Genomic DNA, 26287 nt, shown 5'->3' with positions numbered 1-26287 from the left:
CCTCAGTTTTTCCCTCTCTCCCATTGGCTGGCTTCCTAAACGGAGGCCAGCCATTGGAGGAGAGAGCCGTCCCTCCAAATAGGCTCCGTCTTTTTCGGATTTGGGGGCGTACGTTTTGCTGTTCTTTAGACAGTGACGTCGCCCGTCACTCAGGGCAGCAAAACACGCCCCTAAATCCGAAAAATTTCAGAAGCCTTTGGCCGCCATTGTTGCCGGTCCACCAAAGATTAAAGAGCACTAGTTAGAGGAGCCGAGGGAGGCTAGCAGAGGGAGCGGAAAGCCAGGCGAATTGAGCTAGGCAAGGCAGAGGTAGGGGGAGCTCTCCCACCCTCACCATAAGAACTCGTCCAGCACCTCACTCGCGCAGGCGAGCCCAAGGCACCCCCAGCAGCCTTTCTCCCCGCAGCCTGCGGTCCCACTGCTGAAACATGACCTGGGGTTACCTCGCCCTCTGCCTGCTCTTCACTGCAGCGCATTGCATGGACACGGTCACCGGGCTCTTCCCCTTCGGACAGCCAGAGTTCTCGTACAAGAGGAGCAACTGCAAGCCCATCACGGCCAGCCTGCTGCTGTGCCACAACATCGAGTACCCCAACATGCGCCTGCCCAACCTGCTAGGGCACGAGACGCTGAAGGAGGTGCTGCAGCAGGCCTCCTCCTGGATCCCGCTGGTGCAGAAGCAGTGCCACCAGGACACCAAGAAGTTCGTGTGCTCGCTCTTCGCGCCCGTCTGCATCGACGAGACCATCCAGCCGTGCTGCTCGCTCTGCGAGCAGATGAAGGACAGCTGCGCGCCTGTCATGTCCACCTTCGGCTTCCCCTGGCCCGAGATGCTGGAGTGCGGCCGCTTTCCCGAGGACAACGACCTGTGCATCCCGCCGGCTGCCACCCACCTGGACCTGCCGCCCACCCAGGAAGGTAAGCGCCCCTGACGCAGGCGTGTGCTCTGCGGCGTATAGGCATGCGTGCAGGTAACTGCCATATGCTTGAGAGGACAGGCATTTCTTAATTTCTATCCCCCCCCCCCCCCCCCGAGAAGTGCACATTGTACTGGGGTAGATCATCTCTCCTGGGCGCTCCTAAATGTTCACATGTATGCGCTTTACCACTGCATGCAAGCTAGCAGCACATTAAAAGCAACATTCTCTGAATTACTGCATACCTACAGGTGCCCGGAAATATAAGGGTTGTCACAACATACTGGTTTGTCTGAAAAGCACGTCTTGCATTTGAAATGCAAAAAGTACACGAAAACCCACATCCATAGTAGAAGAGCCACGTTGACTTTGCCTGTCTAGATTTTTCTTGGGTGTTTCTGGATTTAAAGACCCAGAGAGAAAACATAAGGTCACAGAAATCAAGTGCTATATGCAAGAACTATGGATGTTGAAATGCAGAATCCAAACACTTTATGAGGGAACAGCATGCTCTGCTTCTTTTGGCACCTCCCCCAACAACAACCACTACTTTTGTACGTAATTTGCCCAATAACACAATGCTCCCTCCGTCTCTCACGCACACCGTTTCCCTCAAAGAGGCTTTCCGCCGTAGTTAGGTGAATGACTATGTGTGAGTGGCTCTGTGTGTGTGGCTCTGTGTGGGTGTAAATGCAATAGGTCATGCATATTTTAAGGTCTGTGTTCGTTCGGAGCACTTGGCACTTGTATGCCGGTGCGTAGATGTCACTGCATTATGTCTGCAGTGCATGCTAATACGTCCAAGCGGCTATTTATTCTTGTTCGGTATATCACACAATTGTTTTGTTGGCGTTGACTAGATAAACATTCAAGCTACGCCTATGTAGTGCTGCTGTCAAGCCTACAACAGGTCGTTCCTCTTTCCCTGATAAGTCCTTAGCAAATCTAGTATCCACCCTCAGTAGCTTCTCATTATGTAAAGTTATCGCTCGTGTGTGTTTGGGGTGAGTTGCTGTTAGCCGTGTGTGTGTGTGTGGTGTGTGTGTTTTGGCTGAGGGAGGGGACAAACATCCTGGGATAGTTTACATTGCGACTGACATCCGTATACTAATTTGTCAATGATTTCTACTGTCACTGGAGAACAGACACCGGCACTGATAGCTTTGAGATGCAGTCTATGTATAGGCACAAGTCCCATGTGCACTTCAATATATATACATACATACATACAGTGACTGCCATTTTCACTTGGGCGCGCGCACAAACTCCATCCCTCTTAATCAGACACGTTATACGCCAGAGCTCATAGCCAATTCAGATCCGTTTTTCAAGATTCGCCATTCGCAGACAATGTCGCACAAACCCTCTTTATCAAGCAAAGAATACACAAGCGGACATTGTATTGAGCATTTACTACTAGTGTTCTCCTTTGATCAATCTATATGAAACTTGAAATGAAGAAACCAAACTGGACATGTCAAACAAAAGCAGAATTCCACGTAGAGTTATCAAAAGGCACCCAAGGTATATTTACAAAGCCATTTCCCATCGAAAATGCATCTTAATGTTTAATGTTAAATAAAAAAGTCACTATCATAGACTCTGTAGCAACAATTATACATATGCATGTTTACATACGGGTATGTAGAATATTTGACAACTTCACTCTCTCTTTCTAAATTACTAATTCACTCTATCTCACAACCTCACTCTCAAATACACGAAGTCACTTACACTCTCTCTTTCATTACCTCACTATCTCACTACATCACTGTTTCTATCTTAATACCTCACAACATCACTAACACTCACTAATTCACTCTCTCTTTCAATACATCAATCTTTCTCTATCTCACTACCTCACAACATCACTCTCCATCACTACCTCACTCTCTATCTACCTCACTCTCTCACTACATCACTCACTCTCTCACTACATCACTCACTCTCTCACTACATCACTCACTCTCTATTTCAATACCTCTCTATCTCGCTACCTCACTCTCTCTGCTAATGCAATATGTCTAATGCAATATGTAACACATATGCAAACACTTAAGCTATTGACAATAGAAATGACAATAACATTTACTTAGGGATAAAAAAAATAAGCAATGCCAATAGCTCTACCTATAATATTGCCGAGACCATTGCATTGTAAATGCTTGTTTTAAAAAGTAGTCTGTCTATCTTGCTGTGAAGGACAACATGCTGCTCTTTCGTAAGGAGCATATCGGCTCACACAGTAGTTTTGTTCAGTGGCAAGAACTACTGTGGCAAAGTGCTTTTTGAGACCAGGAAATATTTTTGTTTTTTGTCAATGTTTGTTATAATGGCGAGGGTCTGGCAGCTGTCACAACAAGGTTTGCAAAAACCATGCCAAAACAAGACACTCATTGACAAAAACCAAAAGGCTGACCTCCAATGTCAGACTTATTTTCTTACTTCCCATTATCGTGTTGAAACTGGTTACTTATTTTCCATTGTGAATATTTTTGGGAAATACTCGAATGCATAAACCTCATTTTGCTACACGATGCTACTTTTAAATAGTACCTACAATTTCACAATAATATATGAAAACATTTTGGTTTTTTTTGGTGAACATTTTAGTTTGAAAGCTAAGAATCATCAATCTTGCTTTCAAGCTTCTGCATTGCATCAAATCGGAGAGCATTCTGGGAGTGTTCTATATGACCACATATTGTTAAAACTTTGCAAACGTGTACACATGTTCATACTGAAACCACTGTCAGTCTGCAGGTTGACCTTACAACATTTCCTTTGAACGCTCCTAATAATAAAGGCTTTGCTTTAAAGAGCCATAAATACAAGTTTGAACAGCATTAATGTATTACCTTAACTGCAGACAATGCCCTTCCCTGATCCAACGTGTGGTATTGTAAACTGGCAGCCAGCGAGTGGTTGAGCCTACATTTTTTCAAAGAAAAAAGAAATATGCAAACTTTTTGAACGTGACCCCAAATATGTTCTGGGTGTCGGGCTATAGGAATTCAACACCCCTGCCAGTTATTTAATTTCTTGATTAAAGCCTCAAGATCTTTAATCTTATTGTACCTCGGATTATTGCTTTCACAGCTTTCTATAATTTTATAGCATAGGAGACAGAGGGTGTGTTCAAATGAAAATGCTCCTCCATGTCGCTTTATAGTTTGTCAGTAAACCAGCCATCCTACAACCGCCAGAAATTCAGTTCCCGTATTCCTCCCTGAGGCCCCTAAACATTTTTAGGTCTCGGCCTGCTTAGGCTGCGCTTGCGCAGTCTCACCGGCGAGATCTTATGTCTATTAGTGTGGGATTTGAACCCGCCCCTCTTCTCCATTGGCTGGCTTCCTACATAGAGTCCAGCCATTGGAGCAGAGGGGCGTCTGTCCGTTTAAGTCCTATCATTTTGGGATTCGGGGGCGTGTTTTTTCATGTTTTCTCTCCTCTTCCCGTTGGCTGGAATTTTACATTCCAGCCAATGTGAAGAGGAGAGCGAGAAAAACACTCCCCCGAATCCCAAAAAGACTGCGTTTCTCCGAGGCATTTCTGCTCCTCCTACGTGAAGTCTCTTAGCATCAGTAACAGGAGGGCGGCGCTTGAGGCTGGAACTGCGCAGGTGCGTTGACGTACGGTCACGTGAGTCTCCAGTTCCGATGTCCGTGGTGCTTCCTAGTTGCTCCTCTACTCTAAATTCAAAGAGGTGCTAAGAGAGGCCGGAGGGTGGACAGCGGTGCCTGGACCAGTGGGATTAGTAGCTCCGTGACCCACCTCGTACCTAGAACGAATCTTGTGACCTTCCTTGTTCACTCCTTCCCATATTTGAGGTGATATAACTTCCCTTTTGGCACATGAATTGTCTAGGTTTCTGTTTTTTGCATTCTGCTACTTATCATGGCCTGCTAGTGCTGTTACCTAACTTAATGGTGCTCCTATTTTTCACCTCAGAAATATGAGACTCGGCCCGAGTCCTGTTACCTAGAGGCCTCCTTATTTCACTCACAGGTGTCAACTTAGCTATTTTACAAGTATGGTGACTTTGCCCTGGATTTGCGCTTTGAATTATTGAAGCGTTTGTGGGAGTGGTGTACTTGACATTGTATGTATGTGTGTATATATCCATCTATAGATAGATAGATATATACATCGGCAGCCATGGCTATTCTAATATAATCCTAAAATGATAGCTGCGGGCTGTAGGGTGAGAATACTCCTTGTGATTTTTCGATTTGAACGTTTCCTTTCTCATCCGAACATTAATTGCCCACGCCTATTGAACTGAAGGTGGAAGCAGTTGTCACGCAGTGACTCTTGACGACCACAGTTGTGGTGGGCACAGTTTCAGTTTTTGCAGACTTGTGTATTTGATCTGCGATTCATTATATTATGTAACCTTTCTGCCGCAGTGTCTGCAGAGAAGCATTGCATGGCTCCTTGTAGGTTGCTACAAAGTACTGTACTTTCGCCGCCTGCTGTTTTTCCTGCCCACATATTATTCATAATGCTGATCCATTTAACTGCACGCAGCCCTTCTGCTGACTGGAACCTTTTCATTTGCTCGGCTTGCCGCATCTTGTCACGTCGTTGGCCTTATTCACAGCAATTGGGAACCTGAGTACTGCTCTTTTTTTGACTAATTTAACCACCGTAACTGGATATGGTTTGGAGGAACTGGCCTCGGAAGATTGTCGATTGTAGTGGATTTATAGCTCCCCACCGAGCCTTGCCCTTTTCATGAGACGTATACAGACTGGGTGCTCATGTCTTTCACTTGTGTGCAGAAAAGGGGGCATGCTGCATTAATTCTTGCAATTCAGTGCTGACGTCGGTTTCTCTGTTTTGCTGCTAGGTGCGCCCGTTGCACTTGGGTTTCAACTCTGCGGTGCTTGTTTTTGTTAGCAAGCTAAGTGGGTCACAAACAGTCGAACAAATGAGTGTGGTTTCTGCAGCATGCTTTTAGACCAATGCACTTCATCCATTTCTTTCTCACCTAATCACAATTATTACTAATTTGAACCTCTGCTTTTATTTTCTTTAGAAAATTGTCATTTACAATGCCAATAGCTCTAACTTTTTCAAAGGCGAAACAGTTGCATTGTAAATGCTTGTTTTACTAGGGAGCGACCTGAAAGACATCTGGGCATATTCGGAAGTTAGATGGCTTTATGAAATCCATTGCTGGGACCAAAGCATAATCTAACCTGAAGTAAGTCATGTGTCTGAGGCTACAAAGTGAAGTATCGCTCCGTAAGATGTAGCAACTGCCAGACATCACACATGCCAAACGTAAATGCCCAACTTGAAACCGATGGCCATAGCAGAGCAACTTGCATCTTTGGCATCTACCACCAGGGCAGTCTCCTAATGGAGAGATCCATGACCAGGTTTGATAAAGCAGTTGGAACGATTTCTGTCATTGTAGGGAGGTGGGGTGGGGGGGTGGGTGGCTTTCGTGGCCTCAAATCAACAAAAGGTGGCTTAAGATTGGCATGGCACTGCCATGTACCGCCCAACTGCATTGCGCCGGACTTGTCATTGCTAATGGGAAATATCTTTGTATTAAAATAGACATACTCCTGGAGCCTTTCGTAAAGCCAGCACAACACATCCTGGTAAAAACAGATTGGCCTAACAAATGTCATTGTGTGCCCATTATGTGGGTCTCCTGAAATAAAAGCAGGCTGGGAGCCTGTTTCTAAGCATGTCTAATAATGCCTTGTTTAATTTTGTTAAGGCTGTTAACATTCCACAAAACAACCTTAATGCCTTTCTGACACCATAAGAATAGCCGCCATTCTTAATGGATCCAAGCTCTACCAGATCTCCTACATTTGGTCTGCGCTGTAATATAACTACTGTAGCACACAGCCACACACACAGAGAGACACACACAGAGTCACACACAGCCACACACACAGAGAGACACACACAGAGACACACACAGAGAGACGCACGTGCCGAGAGACGCACGTGCGCCGAGAGGCAGGCAAGCGCGCCGAGAGGCAGGCAGGCAGACAGACTTAGGGGGTCCCCGGGACGCGGCAAAGCTGAGGCTCGGATGCAATCAGCACATCTGCTTGTAGGATTTATACTATGGTATAAAGTGGTGGCAAACGCGTACGATATTTTGTAAGTTGCAAGATGATGGGCGCAATAATGATGTGATCCGGGTCAACAGCAGATACTGAAAACGAGATGTTTTATTATTTTGGTGCATACACTTAATGAAGCAGATGTGGTTCTAAAGCCATGGCATACTTTTTTCAATTCACCCTCCAAGCCCCAAAACGATGGTGATGGCCCTCTGATTGTTATTAATGCAATCAGCGTCATCAAACCTCCACTCCCACTCATGACACAACACAAGCAGCTGGTACTAAAGGAGGACAAATACTCAGTTACCCCCCCCCCCCCCCCCCTTCCCCACCACGCAGGTACCACAAACACTCACCTATGGTGGAGATGAAGGTGGTGTTGAAGGCATCGTCGGAGAAGCGGAGGAGCATGCAGGTCTTGCCCACCCCCGAGTCGCTGATGAGCAGCAGCTTGAACAGCAGGTCATATGTCTTCTTCGCCATGGGGAGGTGGCTGGGGGCTAAGGCCTGTCACCGGACAAGGGGGGCTAGAGACCTGTCACCGACTGGGGGGAACGGGGGGGGGGTGAAGCAAGCCTCTAACCGGGCTGGGGCAGGCAGGGATCTTGGCTCTACACAGGGTCAGCTCTGGGAGAGGTGGGGAGCCGGGCCTGTTAACAACACAAAGTACTTTCATTTATATTTAGGTAATGGAAAGTTAGCAACTCCACTCAAACATGAGGGTTTGAAACCTAGTCACCAAAGCGTCCAAATTTAGAGTATTCAATAAATCACACGTACCTATACGGGGAGGGCAATATAATTTTACCAGCTTCTAAACCTGAATTTTACTTTTCAACTACTATCTTACTCACTTATTCCAGCGGTCGACTACTTGGTAGTACGTTCCACCTCTTTTCATATGCCAATCACTTGTGTTTTGATGTATCGTCCTCCTCAAAATATGCCCCCATTTCCTCCCGGCCTTTCAGGACTTGCTAGCCACACTGGCTGTGAACAATTCGGCGGTCCTGGTACTTAGAGATTTTAATTTCTGGCCATCTGACCCGGCCGAAGATGCCCCCTCCAGAGACTTCACCGATTTACTTCACAGTCTGAATTTCATATCACACATTCATACTCCAACCCATGTTCAGGGCCATATTCTGGACCAAGTTTGGTGTCTTAATATCCCTATTCCCGTTCCCACCGTCACCCCCTGTTTGTGGTCCGATCACTATTTGATATCCTTTTCTTTGGATTTAAGTTTAACCACAAAATCCCCTCTGCCTAGGAACACCTGGGCTCGTAACTGGGGCAAAGCTGACATCTCTTCTCTCTGCTCCTCTCTATCAGCTTCTAGCCCAGCGATAGAGGAACTTGCTATACCGCTCCAAGCAGAGACCATAAATAAATGGCTGTCCAATGCCTGTGACCAGGTGACCCCTCTAAGGCGCATTAGGGTAAGCCGCGCCCATGATGTTAACAAATGGTCCGGCCCGGATCTCAAGGAGAAAAAAAAACTGGCTGTCCGCTGAGCAGAGCGTGCTTGGAGACGTACTTATTGCACTGCCTCTAAACTACTGTACTCCTCTATTCAGGCTGAGTACAAGAAAGCCATCCTCTACGCTAAATCCAGCTATTTTTCCAATAAGATCCTCAGGGCAGAGAGCCAACCCGGGGAAATCTTTGCTACAGTCTTTGAACTGGCCTCTTCTTACAGGACCACTTCCAAGCCTGTACCTTCCCAACCCTTATGTGATTCACTGAACAATTTTTTCATTAAGAAAATTGCAGATATTAAGGCCAACATTCCCTCTCCTTCCCCAGCTTTTTTTAAACCTTGACCCACCACTCAATACTCATCACTTTGATCATATTACTCCCCTGTCTAAAGAAACATTCCTTTCCCTGCTTCTGTGTCAAGTCTGGATCCCCTTCCGACATCTGCCCGGCCCATATCTTGCGTGATATTTTCCTGACTTGCCCCTCCCCTCCCCTTATTTTTCTCAATGAGACCCTTAAATCAGGAATTGTTCCCCTCTGCCATAAAACAGCTACCATCATCCCAATTTAAAAAAAACAGGTGCAGATCCAACAGCGCTAGTAAACTACCGGCCTATTTCCCTCCTGCCTTATCTGGCCAAGGTTCTTGAACGCCACGCCACTAAAGTCCTCAGTTCCTTCATCGAGGACAGTGGCTAGCTCGCTCCGTGCCAAGCAGGGTTCCGCCCTCTCCATTCTACCGAAAAAGTGGTGGTCTCCGTCATGGACACAATTGGAGAGGGGCTATATGCTAACCTCCCACAGGCACTGGTTCTTCTTGATCTGTCGGCCTCCTTCGACTCGGTGGACTATTCCATCCTTCTTTCCCGTGTTGAGGCGGCAGGCATTGGAGGCTCTGCCTTGGCCTGGCTTAGTTCATTTTTGAGAGACCGCTCACAGGCAGTTCATCTGGCGGACATTTCCTCCCCTACGCGCGAAGTGCAATGTGGCGTCCCCCAGGGATCTTCTCTCTCCCCTCTTCTTTTTAATTTATATATCTTTCCACTCATTTTTGCTTTGCAGAGGACGGAGGTCTCTGTGTTTAATTACGCCGATGACCTCCAGCTCATTTTTAACCTTTCTGATTCTCCTGACTCTATCCACAATTTCCAGTCGGTGATGGTCTTTATCAGGGATTGGATGAATTTCAACCATCTTAAACTCAACCCTGATAAAACCGAGCTTCTCCTCACTGGTGGTAAACTCAACCCTTGGTCGTCCGTCTTCTGGCCCCCCTCTTTTGGTTCTCCCCCTTCTCCTTCTTCCTCTGTTAAGACACTGGGGATTACGCTCAATCAACACCTCACTTTACATTCTCAGATTAGCACGGTGGTTTCTTCTTGTTTTTTTTACTTTGCGCACTATTCGAAAGATCTCACGGTTTTTCTCTTTCTCAGCTCTTAAGTTGATTCTTATGGCTATGGTTCTTTCCCGTTTAGATTACTGTAACGGTGCACCTGCCTACGCCATTCAACGACTTCAACTCGTGCAGAACCAAGCTGCCCGCTTGGTCTATGGCTTACCCAAATCACATCACGTCACTCCCCTCCTCAGATCCCTCCATTGGCTTGCTATTAGAGAAAGGACCCTTTTTAAGATGGGCTGCATTACGTTTCAGGCCCTTGCAGGAACAGCTCCGACTTTTATTGAGTCCAAAATTGAACCCTACATTCCCAGCAGACAACTGCGCTCCTCCTCTCTGTCTCTCCTGGTGGTGCCCCGGTACAGGAAGAGCAGAATGGGAGGTTCCAAGTTCTCTGTCCTTGCTCCGTTGTTTTGGAACTCTCTACCTTTCTCTATGAGAACAATACCATCTTATTTGGAGTTTCGCAGTACTTTGAAAACTATTTTGTTCTCTCAGGCCTTTATTATTTAAATCGCTCTGCTACCTGATTTAGGATTCCACCCCCACAGCGCCATGAAACCGCTAGGTAAACGAGCGCTCAATAAATACCTTTAAATTCAAATTCATGCATCCAATCCTATTAATAACCACATTACATCGCCAATTGGTCATTGGGAATAAAAAGCTTTATTAAGAGTATTACCTTTGGAACACGGTCATCAGGTGGCAAAGTACGTGCTTTCATAAAGAAATTTGTACTGTATAAAAAAAAAAGTTTTGCATCTTTTTACTACTGATTCTTATTAGACATTTGCTATATAAAGTTGTAAACTTTTTATATGGAACATGGGTCAGCTCTAGTAAAAACAATATGTATGTTAGAGCTGTTAATTCGAACATGGTAGCTAAAAAGACAGGAGGGTTTTTGTCCATTTCTGGGTAAAAATAAATACAAAGAAATTGGTGGGGAAAACCCAGTTTACTTACTACTGTCAAAGCAGATTTCTTTAAAAACATCAATAGTTTTAAATCGCATCTCTGAGACTAGCCGATCACGGTGCATGCATTCGGCAACACCACCACAACAAAGTATAACTGCAAAAATAGTGACTTTTGCTTGACACCCGAAAATTGAATACTTTGCCAAGCTACACAGGAAAGGCTGCTTTAATACATTTGCGGACTCTTAGTTTTCAGTGGGTATATTATTTAGACACTGAAAAATATATATCTATCCCTACCTACGTGTGCGCAAACAATCTACCATGACACTTAGAGAGTTTTGCACTACTGGTACACCCATAGAAACATATACACACTCGATTTCAGGGGGTTGTTTCTTGCACTCAGTCCCCTTGCAGTATCGAAGCAAGGGCCGTACAAGGATGATTAGGGTCGTTGAAGCTACTCGTATGACCTGGGCCACACCAGTAATTTTGTAAACATGGCTCCCGTAGGTGGCTGCAGGGTGCCGCTGGTCTCCGAGCGGGAGAGAGCCTGGGACCGGGCGGAAGACGGAACAACTGTATGGAGGTAGGCACATGACGCGTACTTGACGACGGTACAGCCCGGGTGGTGCACCAGAAGATCTAGCGCGGTTGAGCTCAACCAAGCCAAAGCCCGCCCACGTTACCTTACTCACCAGCTCGGGTCCCATTCTGAGAAATTACAGCTGCCTCCGGACCTGGGCTCCGAGGCCCCTCTTACAGATTCACTGGGCCAGAAGTTAGTGGAACTCTGAGTCGCTCAGTAACCAACTCAACATCTTGGCACTCAGATGCCAGGGGCAGATACATTCTCACACCCAATGAACTGCGAGCTTACGTTCTCTAGCCCAATCCTAGCTCACAGTTCTGCTTCTGAGGCCTGACAGCCAATCAAACAATTAGCAAGAGTTCACACAGTTACTCTTAGACAATGATGGGTACGCGAGGGCCAAACAGCAAATGAACACATGAGCTGAACTCCCTCAGCCAATCGAAAGACAAGTATTTCAATAAACAATTGTACCTCACCCGAGTTTCCCAACTCTAAATAGTTCATGGTTGCATCTCCTTGATTGGCTGAGAGTCCTGGTGTAGTTTTGATCCCGTTTGTCATCACTGTCGTAATCACGGGACAAAGGAGGACTGTTTCAATTTATTTATGATTTTATATGGCTTCGAAGGGCAATGGATGTTATGTTATATTGATTTATTATGCGCACAGATACCCCAGCCAAGGGGAGTCCCGGCGCAGAGACAAGGTAGAACATAACACAACAGGAAACTAAAAACATGAAAGCAGCTAAAACAGGAAAGTTTTTAAAGCCCTCCGGAAAGTCAAGAGGTCCTCCATCAGACGAATTTCAACAGGAAGGGAGTTCCATGCTGACGCGGCCTTTACACTAAACGAGCGGCCACCCATGCGACTAAGCCTAAATCTGGGGACCACCGCAAGGGCCAAACCCTGGGAACGGAGGGTGCGGGTGGGAACATAAAAGGAAAGACAGCTGGATAGGATTTCCGGGCCAATACCTCTCAGAATCTTAAAAGCGAGACACAAGACCTTAAAAAGGATGCGCTTCCTGACAGGGAGCCAATGTAGGGTACGAAGGACAGTTGCCACCGAGCTGAATCTGGGCAGGCCGACAATCGCCCTCGCCGCAGCATTCTGAACCCGCTGCAGACGGGTTAACTCGGCCTGGTTAGCCCCAGCCAGAAGAGAGCTGGCATAATCCAGGCGGGAGATGATCGTTGCCTGGATCACCAGCTGCCTGGTCGGGGCGTCAAAGAACTTGAGAACAGGTCTCAAGCCCCTTAGGAGACCAAAACAACAGGCCGCAGTTTTTTTAGTATGCCCTACAAAGGAGAGGCCCGCATCCAGCCAGACCCCCAGGTTTTTCACCTCAGATACCGGGGTCGGAGTGGGTCCCAGCTCAGAGGGCCACCATTGGTCACCCCATAGCTCCACTCCCTTACCGACAACCATCACCTCCGTTTTTGTGGCATTTAGCTGAAGGCAGTTGCCTGTCAACCAGCTAGCCACCGCCTTCAGTCCAGACTGAAACCTGGGGGCCTCAGTCTCCGCATCCCCGCTGAGAGTAACCGCCAGCTGTGTGTCGTCGGCATATGAGACCAAAGTTAGGCCCCACTGCCTAGCGACATCAGCCAGCGGTCTCACGTAAAGATTGAACAACGTGGGACTCAGCGAGGACCCTTGCGGAACCCCCATGGCCAGCGGTTGGAAATTGGACTTGAAGGGAGGGATGGCAACACAGAAGGAGCGGTTATCTAGAAAGGAGTGGAACCATTGCAACACCTGACCGCCAATGCCGGTCTCCTCAAGCCGATGCAGGAGGATGCTGTGGTCTACCGTGTCAAAGGCGGCGCTAAGGTCTAACAATATAAGCGCCGCCGTTTGACCAGCATCCAACCTTGCACGGAGATGTTCCACCATCACAAGTAACGCGGTTTCCGTGCTGTGGCCGGCACGGAATCCGTTTTGTGTGGGGTCGAGGGCATTGGTCCGTACAAGATGTTCAGACAGGGCCAAGTTGACATGGGCCTCAGTGATCTTGGCTGGCCAAGGTAGCAACGAAATGGGGCGATAGCTTTCAGGCTTGGCCGGGTCCAGGGAGGGCTTTTTGATAATTGGGGACACCACAGCTTGCTTCCACTTGGCTGGAACTACTCCTGTTTCCAAGGAAAGGTTGACAAGGGAACATACAGCTGCACGTCCCATAAAAGCCTGATCTCGAAAGAGAGCAGGCCTTACTGGATCGGATGGAGATCCAGATTTGACTTGCAACGCAAGTTTATCAAACCCGTCCAAGGTAAGGGGGGGGAAGACAAGCAGAGTAGACTGATGGTGGGTCCCATTGATACTTTCCCGACCGGACCCTATGCTAGGGAATGTCCGATAAATAGCTTGGACTTTCCCCAGAAAATAGGAAGCAAGGGATTCACAGTGGGAAAGAGAGCTTACGGTCGTAGAGGTAGTCCGCTTTGACATAAGATCTTTTACGGCCTTAAAGATGGCTTTCGACGGATTAGTACTGTTCCGGAATTCCGCGGCATAAAAAGCCGCTCGAGCTCGACAGATAGCCCGATGGTAGAGCTTGACGGACCTGGCGTATGCAGCTTTTAGATCAGCTCCATAGGTTTTCCTCCAGGCCCTCTCAGCCCGTCTACAGGCACCCTTTAGGGCCCGAAGGGCACTATCGTACCAGGGGCTCGACTCTCTGGAGTTGATTTTAGTAGATACAATAGGTATCAGAGAGTCCAAGGCCCTAGTAATCCAGGAACAGAAGAGGTCATACCCCTTTTCTACCTCCGTCAACGGGCCCAGCGGCTCCTCTAATAGAAGACGATGGAAGTCTTCTAACCTAAGCTTCTTCCAGGCCCTCTTCTGAACCCGTCTAGCCGAGGAGATGGAAGGGGTGGCTAAGACCGGGCATAGGATGGACACCAAAAAGTGGTCAGTCCATTCCACCGGCGAGATAGAGGTGATTGTAATCCCCGGCAGATTGGTAAACAGGGGATCCAGAATATGCCCCCCCGAATGGGTAGGCTGGGAGACCATCTGGGGAAGTTGAAAGGCCTCTAGGTCAGAGGAGATGGAGCGCACTGTCAGGCCTGAGAGGGTGTCGAAATGCAGGTTCAAATCGCCCATGATGGAAAAGTTGGCACAGTCTGCGACCAAAAGGCCAACAATGTCGGGAAAAGCATTTCTAAACGCCACATCGCTGCCGGGCGGGCGATAAACGACCATCCCGGACAGCGTAAACTCAGGGCTGACAGAGACCTTGAACAAGGCACTTTCACACCCAGAGATGTTTAGGGCACTCCAGACACAGGAATAGGAGGACCTTACCACTAAAGCTATACCCCCACCTCTAGACAACCTGTTCAAGGTGTACATAGAATAACCGGGTGGGCAGGATAGATTTGTAATAGCGGTATCCGCATCCTGTAGCCATGTTTCAGTCATGGCAAAGATGTCTGGAGCTTCCTCCTCAATGAGGTCAAAGATGTTCTGATAGTGTTTCAGCGCAGACCTGACATTCAGGTTCAGGATCCGCAAGGAGGAAGGAAAGTCTGTAATACGGCGGGTCACCGGAGAAGTAGTCCTTGGGAGAGGACTCGGAGAGTCAAGAGCCCACCCATTACAGGGGCAATGGTACGGGCCTCGCAATGGATGTACCGATGGAAGGGTACAACAGCGGCTTACCTGACCGATGGCAAACAGGCACTCCCGCGAGTATGTCAGCATGGCGACGCTAAGATGGAAAAATAGCCGTTACCCGGAATCCCGCGACGTCCAGCGCGTCTGTAGCGCGGACGGGCGCAGACGGGCAGGACTCTGGCACGACTCCGGCCACGCGAGGACACGCCCGCTGCGCGATCCCGCTGCGCTAGGGGAGGAGCCTTAAATAGGTGTTCCCAGGCGTCACATGCACATTCAAGCGCTGTCAGCTGGAAAAGCCTCACTCCACTCACCCCACTCCAAGATGTCCGCCAAAAACGAACCAGGCACCCACCCCAGGACCAGACCCGCCAAAACGGCAGTGAAGGGGCACAATTTATGGTGCAGGTAAGGGGCAATTTAAAAAGGGTCAAAATGACCAAAAACAAACTAAAATAATATTTTAAAACAGCAGTTTTACTGCAAAAACGCGCAAGCGCTCTCGCAGCAGCAGCTACCTTGTCAGGGGCTGAAAGCAGGAGGGACTCGCCCTAAATAGGTGTTCCCAGGCGTCACATGCACATTCAAGCGCTGTCAGCTGGAAAAGCCTCACTCCACTCACCCCACTCCAAGATGTCCGCCAAAAACGAACCAGGCACCCACCCCAGGACCAGACCCGCCAAAACGGCAGTGAAGGGGCACAATTTATGGTGCAGGTAAGGGGCAATTTAAAAAGGGTCAAAATGACCAAAAACAAACTAAAATAATATTTTAAAACAGCAGTTTTACTGCAAAAACGCGCAAGCGCTCTCGCAGCAGCAGCTACCTTGTCAGCAAATATAGTTTTTAAGAACGCCTTCTCTTTAAGAGCCGCCCCTCTCGGATGGCCTCGGGTTGACTTGCTGCTGGCGTAATTGTTTTCTTATCTTCTTTATGGGGCCATCTGTCACTTCATAAAGAAGATAAGAAATCTTTTACGCCAGCAGTAAGTCAAGTAAGCCAGTTTGAAAAAGGACGGGGCTTGCAGAGCAAGAAGAACGTCACTAGGACCTCTTCTCCAATGGCTGGCCACCTTTTAGGACGCCAGCCAAAGAAGTAGAGGGGCGGGGCTTAACCTCGCTAGTGAACAATCCTCTATCTTATTAAGTCTCGCCAGCTCGACTGCGCATGTGCGCAGTGTTTCGCAGGCCGAGACCTAAAAAGGGTGTAGTAACCTAGCTGGATGCTGAATGTGCTCCTGCGCCGCAAATTGGGCTCATGCACCAGGCACACAGGACTTCCTGGGGATTGGACCCCCCTCTATGCAGGCAAATGTGGTGCAGCCCCCCTGGCTAGGTGATGAAATTCGGCTGCAGGCTCGGAAAACAGAAACACATGGACAACAGAGAGCTGGGCACACTGGAGTACAGCAAGCCGCACCTCAGCGGCCACTACTAATGGCGCCCGAGCTCCACCCGCTGATCTCACCCCCCCCCCTACAGTTACTGTTTCCCTCAGGACCGGGACCAAACTGGAAGATGGAAGTTATGTTTCTCTCAGGACCTTGACCATTTGAGAGTTGGTCGCCACGCACGGTGTGCTCACTGCTTGCTGCAGTGGGGTGAGGGGTGTCCGTGCCTGCCTCGGCTCACATCAAGTGCCGAGCTGCACACCTCCTGTCACTCCTGTCACTTCTGCTCGACGTCTCACATGCTTGCAGTTCAAACTAGGCTGGAGTGTTCAAGACCACAAACATATCCATTTAAGCTTGTTTAATGCTATTTAGTAGTCATCATAAAATAGTCTTGTAGCAATTATACTATCTTTATGGCATGTCCGTTATAGATGGATGCTTAGTGTGCCTCTTGTTGTATGTCAACACACCATTTTATAGTTTAGATTGGCAAGTGTTTAGGCTATAAATTCTTAAGCCCGGAGGGAAAGTGAGCTTAGTCATTCATAACATTAGGTGCCAGCGACCAGTTTTTGAGAGGGTATAGAAGGCCATCTAGGAGTGTGGGATTCTGGAGTGTGAGCATAGTGCTGTATAGTGGCTGGGGTGCAAGAGCCTCCAAACCCCACAGGTATAAATGTATGTTTTTGTGCTGCATTGTTCTTGTGGTCTTGTGGTGGAGACTTCTTCAATCTTTGGGTTATAGTCTACAGTTTCTTGTGGAGAAATCAGCTGCCTCATGATGGCTCTCGCAAAAAGAACAATTGATTGACACGATGCAGAACAATGTTCTACATTCACCCCGGTACAGAGATCTGGGCCTAAACCCATTGTTTTTTGCTCATCATGCCATTCCAGTTTGTACCCAGCCATATGCAAATCAGTCTTGACCCTAGGCCAAATGGGAACAGTACAGCCCGAACTGCCAGGCCAGGTCCTCCCTGGACTGGAAACAAGCATCCTAGGACCGGTTTTTGGTTTTTAGCCAGTATAGCGTGACTCCAGTGGCATGGAGAGCACGGGACCCACGTCTGGGCATACCCATCCCACCTCTGGGCATACCCATCCCACCTGGGGTGAGAAATGCAAAAAGAACAATTGATAGACAGAATGCAGAACAATGTCATACATTCACCCCAGTTCTGAGACCTGAGCCTGAATCCATAGTTTTGTTTCTCTCCGTGCCATTTCATGCCTCTCAACAATGTTATTTGTCTTTTAAACTCTACTTCAATTCTCCTCTTGGGCGCAAGATTGTGCTATAGCTGCTCCACTTAACTTTGGCTAAGTCTATATGTGCTCGCCCTCTTTGATCATTAGGATGGGAGCATAGGATTACTTGCAAGGATGTATAGATAATTTTGCTCTGGCATATACAATTTAATTACTTTGCAGATGCATTTAACTTCAGTTTAACAACAATGGAGGAGTACCCCCTAGATGCAAGGTATACAGTGTAGGGATTTTCTCTGTATCTAAAGCATAAGGCTTAGGTTAGCAATAAGTGTCCCAACCTTGAACCAGACAAAAATTGTCTTTTTGAGAAGACCCCTCACTCACCAACCTAGTTGGTGACATGCTTCATCATCGGGGTCCCACCCCATAAGCCGAATGCCTATGGGGTGTGCTGCGACACCTGGTTACAGTGGAGCGGGTTCTTTGTTTTTTTTATATGTGAGAAAAAATTGTGAAAAGTGTGTTAAAAAGGGACAAAGCTACTCACTGCAAAGACTTTATTCTTGAGTGATTTGTCCCTATTAAAAATTATCGTGTGGCACCAGTGCCTACTTAGGAAGGCTGTGGTGTCTCAAAACGTGTGGTATATCTAAAAATAGCGTAGTGTGCTATGTGTGGTTTTAAAATTTAGGTCTACATGTTTCAACCATTTCAAAAAGATTCTATTGGTTTTCTTCAGGACCGTGTTTTTGAACGGGGTGGTCCGCACACGCTAAGGCGCGTCCAGCCCTCGTCCACTTTAAAGACCACAAATTATGGTCTTGTGAAAAAGTGGTGTTTTATCCTGAATCAGGAAAAACCTGTGAAGAAAAAACATATAAAGGGTTGGGTTGTACCGGGTAAGACAATACAAAGGTACACACTTAGTGAATAGGTGAGCTTAGTGGATTCACCAGAGCTGTAGTGGTAGAAAAACCTAAGGTTCAGGTCGTACCAGTGGTCTGTCTCTGATAAACGACAGTTGTGCCCAGGCAGTATTTTACCGCGTTTGTGACGTGTTGGGCTAGACTGTTTTGTTCATCAACTGGTTCTGTGCTAAACGATCTGTATCGTATGCTGGTGGTAAACATACTGTGGGGGAGGGGAGGCAGGGGGAGAGCGATCACAACCATTCACGCAGCAGACACACAACATGCCGAGGCATACCTATAGGCGCGCGTCCAATATACGGCAGTGCTTTGGAGGTGCCGCATGCGTTTATATAGATTGTACTATGCAATTAGTACTAGCGTTGCTTACACGTGAAGCGTTAGAGTATTGCTTCATGGGCAGCGGGAGTTCCAAGACGGCAAGTGTCCGTTGCTTGGAACCATGTAAATAAGTAAAAAACACCGTTAGGATCGTGCCTCGTGTAAAAAAAAAAAAAAAAAAAAAAAAAGCATTTAACTTCAGCCCATGATGGTGCTGTATTTGTATTTCGTATTTGACCAGGGGTGATAGTCCATTCTTTATGTTCAGTTCCACTCTCATTTCATTGAGTACCAAACGCCAACAGAGATGTGTCTTGAGCTCCTAGTTTGCAGTGAGTTTTCTTGAAATGTGGTTATTCACAAGCGACCGTTAATTGACACATGTAACTAATCGTGACTGGGCAGGTTTCCATTATTGGGTGGTTAGTTTATTTTTGACTGTTCACAAGCAGGGGAGACTTCCAGCTCTGTCTTTTATTTTTTTAAATATATTTATTATTTTAAATATTTTTTATTGTTTGATAATCAGGGCAAAGTTACATTCATCACGATTAATTACTGGCTGCAACCACAACAAATTAAAAGAGCAACTCTACACATTGTCACATTAGAATGGCATGAAAGCAAATCCATATATAAAGTATTTTTCCCCAATTGCCCAAAACTTTACCTTCTGCTCTTTTATGAGCTGTGATTCACAGTGGTGTTTAACAAGCACATTCTGTTCGGAGGCACTTGATTCTAAATGTTTCCTGGATTCCATTACAGCCACTGTGTTCACGTTTGCTGTATATTTTGTAGCAAATTGTTAAGACTTGCACTTGGATATCAATCAGGGATTCTCCACTTCCCACCTACTGTAAACAACTAGATCTTCTATACTGAATGTTAGGCATTTTCGTTGTTTAAACAGGCTTGAACTTTTTGCTTATAAGCCATGTACTCCACTTGTGTGTGTTTTGGTTATTTTTTTTTTCTTTCCGGGATGACGTATCCCCCTGAAGAAGGGCACTTCTCGAAATGCATTGGTACCATTAAGTCTGTAGATTATGATGGAGATACCATTCTAAAGTTATGGGATGTTTGCAAGTCTCAACCATAATGAAATTCAACATATTCTAGTGATGAATTAAAGCTTTGAATGATCATAACCACTTGTGAAGCGTGTTTACTTTAACAAGGAACCCTCCTAAAGAAAGGAGGGATGAAAGTAAATCTCCTATCCCTGTCTAGGGTAGGAACCCCACGCCTAAACTGGGAGGACGCACTCCGTTAAATACATCAACCATACACTGCAACTTTCCTGCTGTCAAGGAAACAAAGCAAAACTGTCCTGTTGGCGTGCCTCACTCTGTTGGATTCAGTGGAGCCATTTACTTTACTCTGGTGTGGCACCTTGCTTAAGAATATTGCAAACCTGCTGGGGGTTTGCCAATGGGATCTCATAGGGATGTATACTTGGAGATGTCTGGACATGTGACCACATCTCCTTTACATCCTTATCCAACACTTATAATCTTCGCAACATACAATGTTACAGTTAATTACAACTACTACACGCCGGTGAGGCCGATGGCCCTGTCCATGCCAGAGAGTAACTCCCTTTAATCCAGACTCCCCATCGCGTAGTTAGGTAATAGCTTCTATCACACATTGGTTAACATGTCCCAGACCCCCTTCAAAATTAAAGATATGATGGACACAAGCTGTCGGACCTATAGACAAAGCTGACTGGGTTGAGGCAAAAATGGCCCTCAAAACTCTTACAATCTAATCTCCATGCGACTGAGACTTGTAAATATTTGCACTGTGACTTTTAGTCCGACAAGACTGAGTAGAATGCATCACAGGCAATTGAGACTTGAGCACGGTTACAAAGTGGCCCCAGGCACCTTCTCCTATACTTTGTGGAGCTGTCCGGTCATGCCACCGTACTGGACCTGGGTATATAATAGATTAACTCACTCCCGCTTCATGGATGATTGGGGTGGTAGTATACTCACAAAACTGTTTGTGGCAATAGGGTTCTAGTAGGTAAATGCAGTATCGTCCGTCACTGGCGGCTAGGTAGGGCACCTACCATTTAAAGAATGGGTAAAAGGGATGGATTACGGTTTAAAAGTGGAAGAACAGGCCTATACAACTAAAGGTTGTACCCATAAATATTACCAAGTATGGAAACAATGGTGGAAAGCTGTGTGCTGACCGGATGTAGCTCATGATTGTTTCAGGAAAATATCTTTTGGAAATGTTTTTGATATACTGCAGTATATTGCTGTACTTTGTTTTACGTTTACAATCAATAAAAAGCATTTACACAAAGTTTGCCTCATTTGTAGCTGGATTACTTAAAAAAGACCATGGAAAACATATTAGGTTGATAGTATGGGTCTAGTAGAACATATACAGAATGGTATTTATCGCCAATTTAATAGTACTCTTTAGGCCTTGAGGGATCTTTTTTGATATAAGCAGCTACTCCATACCTAAAAATAACAAATAGTGGCAGAGATTACAGTTTGGTGAAGGTGAGCTAAATACACATTTTTATTGCTTGCTGGTTTAAAATCTGTTGAGAGAGCTGCACACCTTCATGTCATCTTGACTTTTTAAATTAATGTAGTCTCACATTTGAAGCGAGAGTTACAGATGGATAAATGTAAAAAAAACTAACTACAAAGAATGTTGTTTTGTATTCGCCTCTTTTTCTAATCCCTCTTTTCTGTCTTTGATTACAGGTAATGTTAGCAGCAGCAGAGGAATTGGCAGTGGGTAGCAGCTTTTCATCTAAAGCTGGTTCTCGCAAGAATGTTCCAGCGGATGCATCACCAGACTCTAAGTGCCCCATTTGCTTGGACAGATTTGAAAATGTTTCCTACTTGGACCGCTGCCTCCATAGGTTCTGTTTCCGCTGCATTCAGGAATGGTCTAAGAACAAGGCAGAGTGCCCTCTTTGCAAGCAACCATTCTATTCTATCTTCCACAGTGTACAGGCTGAAGATGATTTCCAGGAGTTTGTTCTGCGGCCATCTGAAAATGGCTCCTTTGGTAGTCCAGATGGACGTCGCTTTCGATACAGGAGTACTTTGACACGGGAGCGGCGTAATCTAGTAAACTCTCGCAGAAGCGTTTCACGGACAGTCTCACCCCCAGATAATGGGATATTATTTGAAGGCCTGGCTGGGCAGCCTCCTGTGCAGAGAAATGATAGCATCCATGTAATGATTCGAAGGCTTGCATCAAGGCGACAAGCCAGTGCAGAAGGTAGATCCATGCGACAAATTCAGGAGCAGGACATAATACACTTTAGGCGGGCACTCTACCGCTCTGGAGTACGCGTCCGTAGCATTCAGGATGGTGGTCGTTTCAGGGACATTTCATCTGAATTCTATCGCAGGAACCCTGCTTGCCTACATAGGTTAATCCCATGGTTGAAACGTGAACTAACTGTCCTATTTGGTGTTCATGGCTCTCTAGTTAACATTGTGCAACATATCATCATGAGTAATGTTACACGATATGACTTGGAGAGTCAAGCTTTTGCTGAAGATCTAAGACCTTTCCTGCTTCACCGTACAGATCACTTTTTGCATGAGTTGGTAAGCTTTGCCCGTTGCCCTTATAACATGGAAGCCTATGATCAGCATTCCAATTATGATTGCCCTGCTCCCTCATATGAAGAAGGAAGTCACTCTGACTCTACAGTTATCACCATATCACCAGATGAGGCAGAAGCAGCAGAACCAGATGTTAATCCTTCCGATTTGAGTGTTGGGCAGGCTCCTTGGGATGATGAAACTCCTGGGCCCTCTTATTCCACAATTGAGCTTGGTCCAACCACTGTGTCTTCTCTGTCTATTAGTTCAGTAAGCTCTGATGAGGAAACAACTGCAGATGTTGCTGCTAACCAGGAAGATGTGAAAGCGGATCCTAGTCTAACTGCTAAGGAAAGTAGCCCTGCTGTTGTAGAGGACTGCCTAATTGTTGGCTATCTCAAACCACTTGCAGAGAGAACACCGGAATTGGTGGAGTTGTCCTCTGATTCTGAGGCATCACTTTATGAAATGAAAAGCGAGGCTACTAAAAAGCCAGAGCACCCACAGTTTCTCTTTAGTGATGATAGTGATACTAGCCTTCCCTCCTCACAGAGTTCAGTTTCTCCTAAAAATAAAGCTGATAAAAAGATTAAACATAAGGGGAAGTTGTTGCCTTTAACTAACAGCAGTTTAAAGAAGAAGAAAAGTGATAGCAAGAGGTCAGATGATTTTTTAAGTTCTTTGTCTAGAGATAAAAGGCGTTCCCCAGGCAACCATGAGCCACAAAGAAATCGGACAAGTTCAAGGAGTTCAGAGTCTCTTTCACACTCGTCACATGGTAGGGGGCACAGACACCGGAGTAAACACCACAGCAAAGAGAGGCTGAGAAGCAGAAGTTCAAGAAGCAGGGAGAGGATAAAGAAAAAGGACAGCAGCAAAAACCGTCTAAAAAGCAGGGACAGAAGTTCATCAATGAGAAGTCAGACTGTATCTATAACTAGTGGAAGCTCTATATCAAGAAATGGGGGCAGTTCGAGGTCAAGAAGCCGTGATCGACAGAGGTCTAGGAGCAGAGATCATGAATACCGTTATCCACAAGAAAACTACAGAAGCTCTTATCAGTGGGAGTACACATATTATAGCAGAAACAGAGATAGGGGTGGATATGAAGAGTCCTATAGAAGTAGTAGAGGACAGTATCACATAAGTCCAGATTACATGCTGAAGTCCTACACTGAGAGGAAAAACACCTGGGGCCATAAAAGCCACAGTCAAAGTGGCCGGCATCAAAGTGAAAGGCACAGTTCTAGGAGCCGCTCCAGCAGCCGATCTCGTACTATGACATCTGGAATGGACTGGTCGCGGTCCGAAAAACCTGGTGGCAAGAGAAAATACAAAACACGACACTTGGAAAATCAAGAAGGTGAGGCAGAGCCGCAGGATGTTCTGCAGGTCCATGGGAAAGAAAACTCTCCCCAGAAGAGGCCACCATCCAGGTACAACAACGAGTATAGAAATGAAGAGGACTTGGCAAAACACAACAATGAGACCAAACATAAGAGAAGGAAAAAAACACGGAGCCCCAGCATAGAGATTGTATATGAAGGCAAAGCCACTGACACAGACAAGCACCGTAAGAAGAAGAAAAAGAAGCACAAGAAGAAACGTAGACGGCACCATGTGGCTCGATCAACCAACAGTTCTCCAGTTGTGATTACCATTGACAGTGATGGCGATCATGGGCCAAAAGTGGAGAAAGAATGTAACAGTGAGAATGCTTGTACCACTTCTACCCCCAAAAAAGGAGAAAGCAGCACAGCCACCTCATTGATCATGGGGAAGTCTCAGGACATTTATGATTCTTTGGATGAAATAGATCTAGCAGGTACTGATGATGATGCTATAGACAAGGACTGTGATAATACTACTAGTAGTGGGCATTTGGATGCAGCAACAGGGATATTGGATGATTTCCATTTTGATGAAAGCTCAAATGATCAGCCCTTGGGTGCAATGGAAGAAAGTGACAGCAGTCAGAGTAATGAGTCTGTTTTGGCTGCTTTTGCACGCAGTGCAGAGACATTACAAGCAGGACCCTTTGACTCACCAAGAGCTCCCACCTCAGTCTCACCAAGGCTACCCTTTCCAACCTCCCCAGTAACACCTGTGTCAAACTCTCCAAGATCCCCAATATTACAAGGAGCCACAGTCTCAAACTTTCAGTCTGCCTTCTTTTTGGCCTCTGCATCGCCCCACCTGTCTGCCTCGGCATCGCCCCACCTGTCTGCCTCGGCATCGCCCCACCTGTCTGCCTCGGCATCGCCCCACCTGTCGGCCTCGGCATCGCCCCACCTGTCGGCCTCGGCATCGCCCCACCTGTCGGCCTCGGCATCGCCCCACCTGTCGGCCTCTGCATCGCCCCACCTGTCGGCCTCGGCATCGCCCCACCTGTCGGCCTCAGCATCGCCCCACCTGTCGGCCTCAACATCGCCCCACCTGTCGGCCTCAGCATCGCCATTGACTTCACCATCAATTGATGCATATGAAGGGAATCCTGCTGAGAGACCTCCACTTTTACCTACCTTTCCAAATAGACTCATGGACACAACCTGTTTGTTTGATCATTCTCATGAGAAGACGTAGCACTTTTTACCTCCGTCCAATGTCTTGCTATATTCAGAATTCTTTGGAATGAAGACATTTTTCACTTCCAACTCCCTTGTTCCCTATAAAAAAAAAGAAAGAAACGTCTGGTGTTTTGTGTTTCTGAAAGGGTTTGTGCAGTCCTACTTGCCCACTTGTAGAAAGGGTTAGGCAGATTTATAAGATGGACTTTTCTTCCAAAGCAGTGCCTTCTCCCAGGTGTATTAGTCATTAAGACTAAACTGTTTGATTGCGATAATTACTTAATATATTTCTAGCAACTTTATTTATTTTACTTTATTTTATAGTTTTTTTAATGTACATATTCATATAATTGAATTTTACACACTGTTGTACCAGGAATTTTGAAGACACTTTAATTATATTTTGGGGAGGCTATTTTAATGTCCAAGTATTAAACCCTTTAAATATGTCAACTTCGAACAGGTAGCTTCTCTAAAAAATATTGTGTATACTCTTACCACATGTTGGCATTTGCTGAGATATTTTACCAACAGAAGGATGTGCTGATTCCCAGCCCGTTATGGATGGTATTTGTCATTCATTTCTGAAAGTGTTTGCTAGAATGCAGGTCGTATGTGTGGCTAAATGGAATTTTAATGTTGGATTTACTGGAAAAGAAGATGCAGGTAACCCAAATTTGATGGGGGGTGTTCACTGTTTTCTAATTTACTTTCTGTTTTCCAGTAGGTTTGACTAGACTGGAAAAACAGCTGTGTTTAGTTTGCATGCCATTGGTACTAAACCAAGGGCACAAATAGAGTTGCACTATTGTTGATTGAGTTCCGAGGCAGTCCTTGAGACCTCAGTTCTGGGAGTTGTAGCCCTGAGTAAAGGTTTGAAAAATTGGAGAAAGCAGACATGCGAAACAGTACTGGTGTGAATAATATCAACTTAAATTATTAATATTCAGTACCCCCTTTGTGATCTTGTTCTTTAAGATATGAATCATCAGTACACCAGCTGAACATATTGGAAAGCATTTTCTTTTTGCAGTTGGTCATAGCTGAATTGTAACGTAAGATTATGACACTGAGTATCTTTTTGAAGTTCTTTGAATAGGACAGATTTTAGTGTGAACTTCCGATGTTCTTGTGTATTCTAATCTCCTCAGTGTTAGCTTTCTACGTATATTACCATAATCAACATGCATAATAGATTATCCATGTACTGACTTCT

At 46.2% G+C, this 26287-nt stretch overlaps 2 protein-coding genes across 4 annotated transcripts in view; both read left to right on the top strand.

Annotated features, from left to right (window-relative positions):
- The window catches only part of TOPORS (TOP1 binding arginine/serine rich protein, E3 ubiquitin ligase), an 84561-nt gene extending 59033 nt beyond the window's left edge, over positions 1–25528 (top strand). For all 3 annotated transcript variants that reach the window (XM_086961488.1, XM_086961487.1, XM_086961485.1), the window contains exon 2: positions 21647–25528. In XM_086961488.1, coding sequence (XP_086817614.1) covers positions 21650–25087 — 3438 coding nt within the window. In that variant the 5' untranslated portion in view covers positions 21647–21649 and the 3' untranslated portion in view covers positions 25088–25528. The remainder of the gene's footprint in view (positions 1–21646) is intronic.
- LOC147727399 (secreted frizzled-related protein 2-like) lies at positions 323–8841 on the top strand. Its single transcript, XM_086962746.1, has 3 exons — positions 323–918; positions 8351–8457; positions 8596–8841. Exons 1-3 carry the CDS (start codon positions 429–431, stop codon positions 8839–8841), a joined length of 843 nt encoding a protein of 280 aa, XP_086818872.1. The 5' UTR covers positions 323–428.
- Positions 25529–26287: the final 759 nt, after the last annotated feature.

Source organism: Lissotriton vulgaris, chromosome 3_1 (genome assembly GCF_964263255.1).
Source record: "Lissotriton vulgaris chromosome 3_1, aLisVul1.2, whole genome shotgun sequence".
Classification (NCBI taxonomy): Eukaryota; Metazoa; Chordata; class Amphibia; order Caudata; family Salamandridae; genus Lissotriton; species Lissotriton vulgaris.
This window is presented reverse-complemented; position numbering and strand designations above follow the sequence as displayed.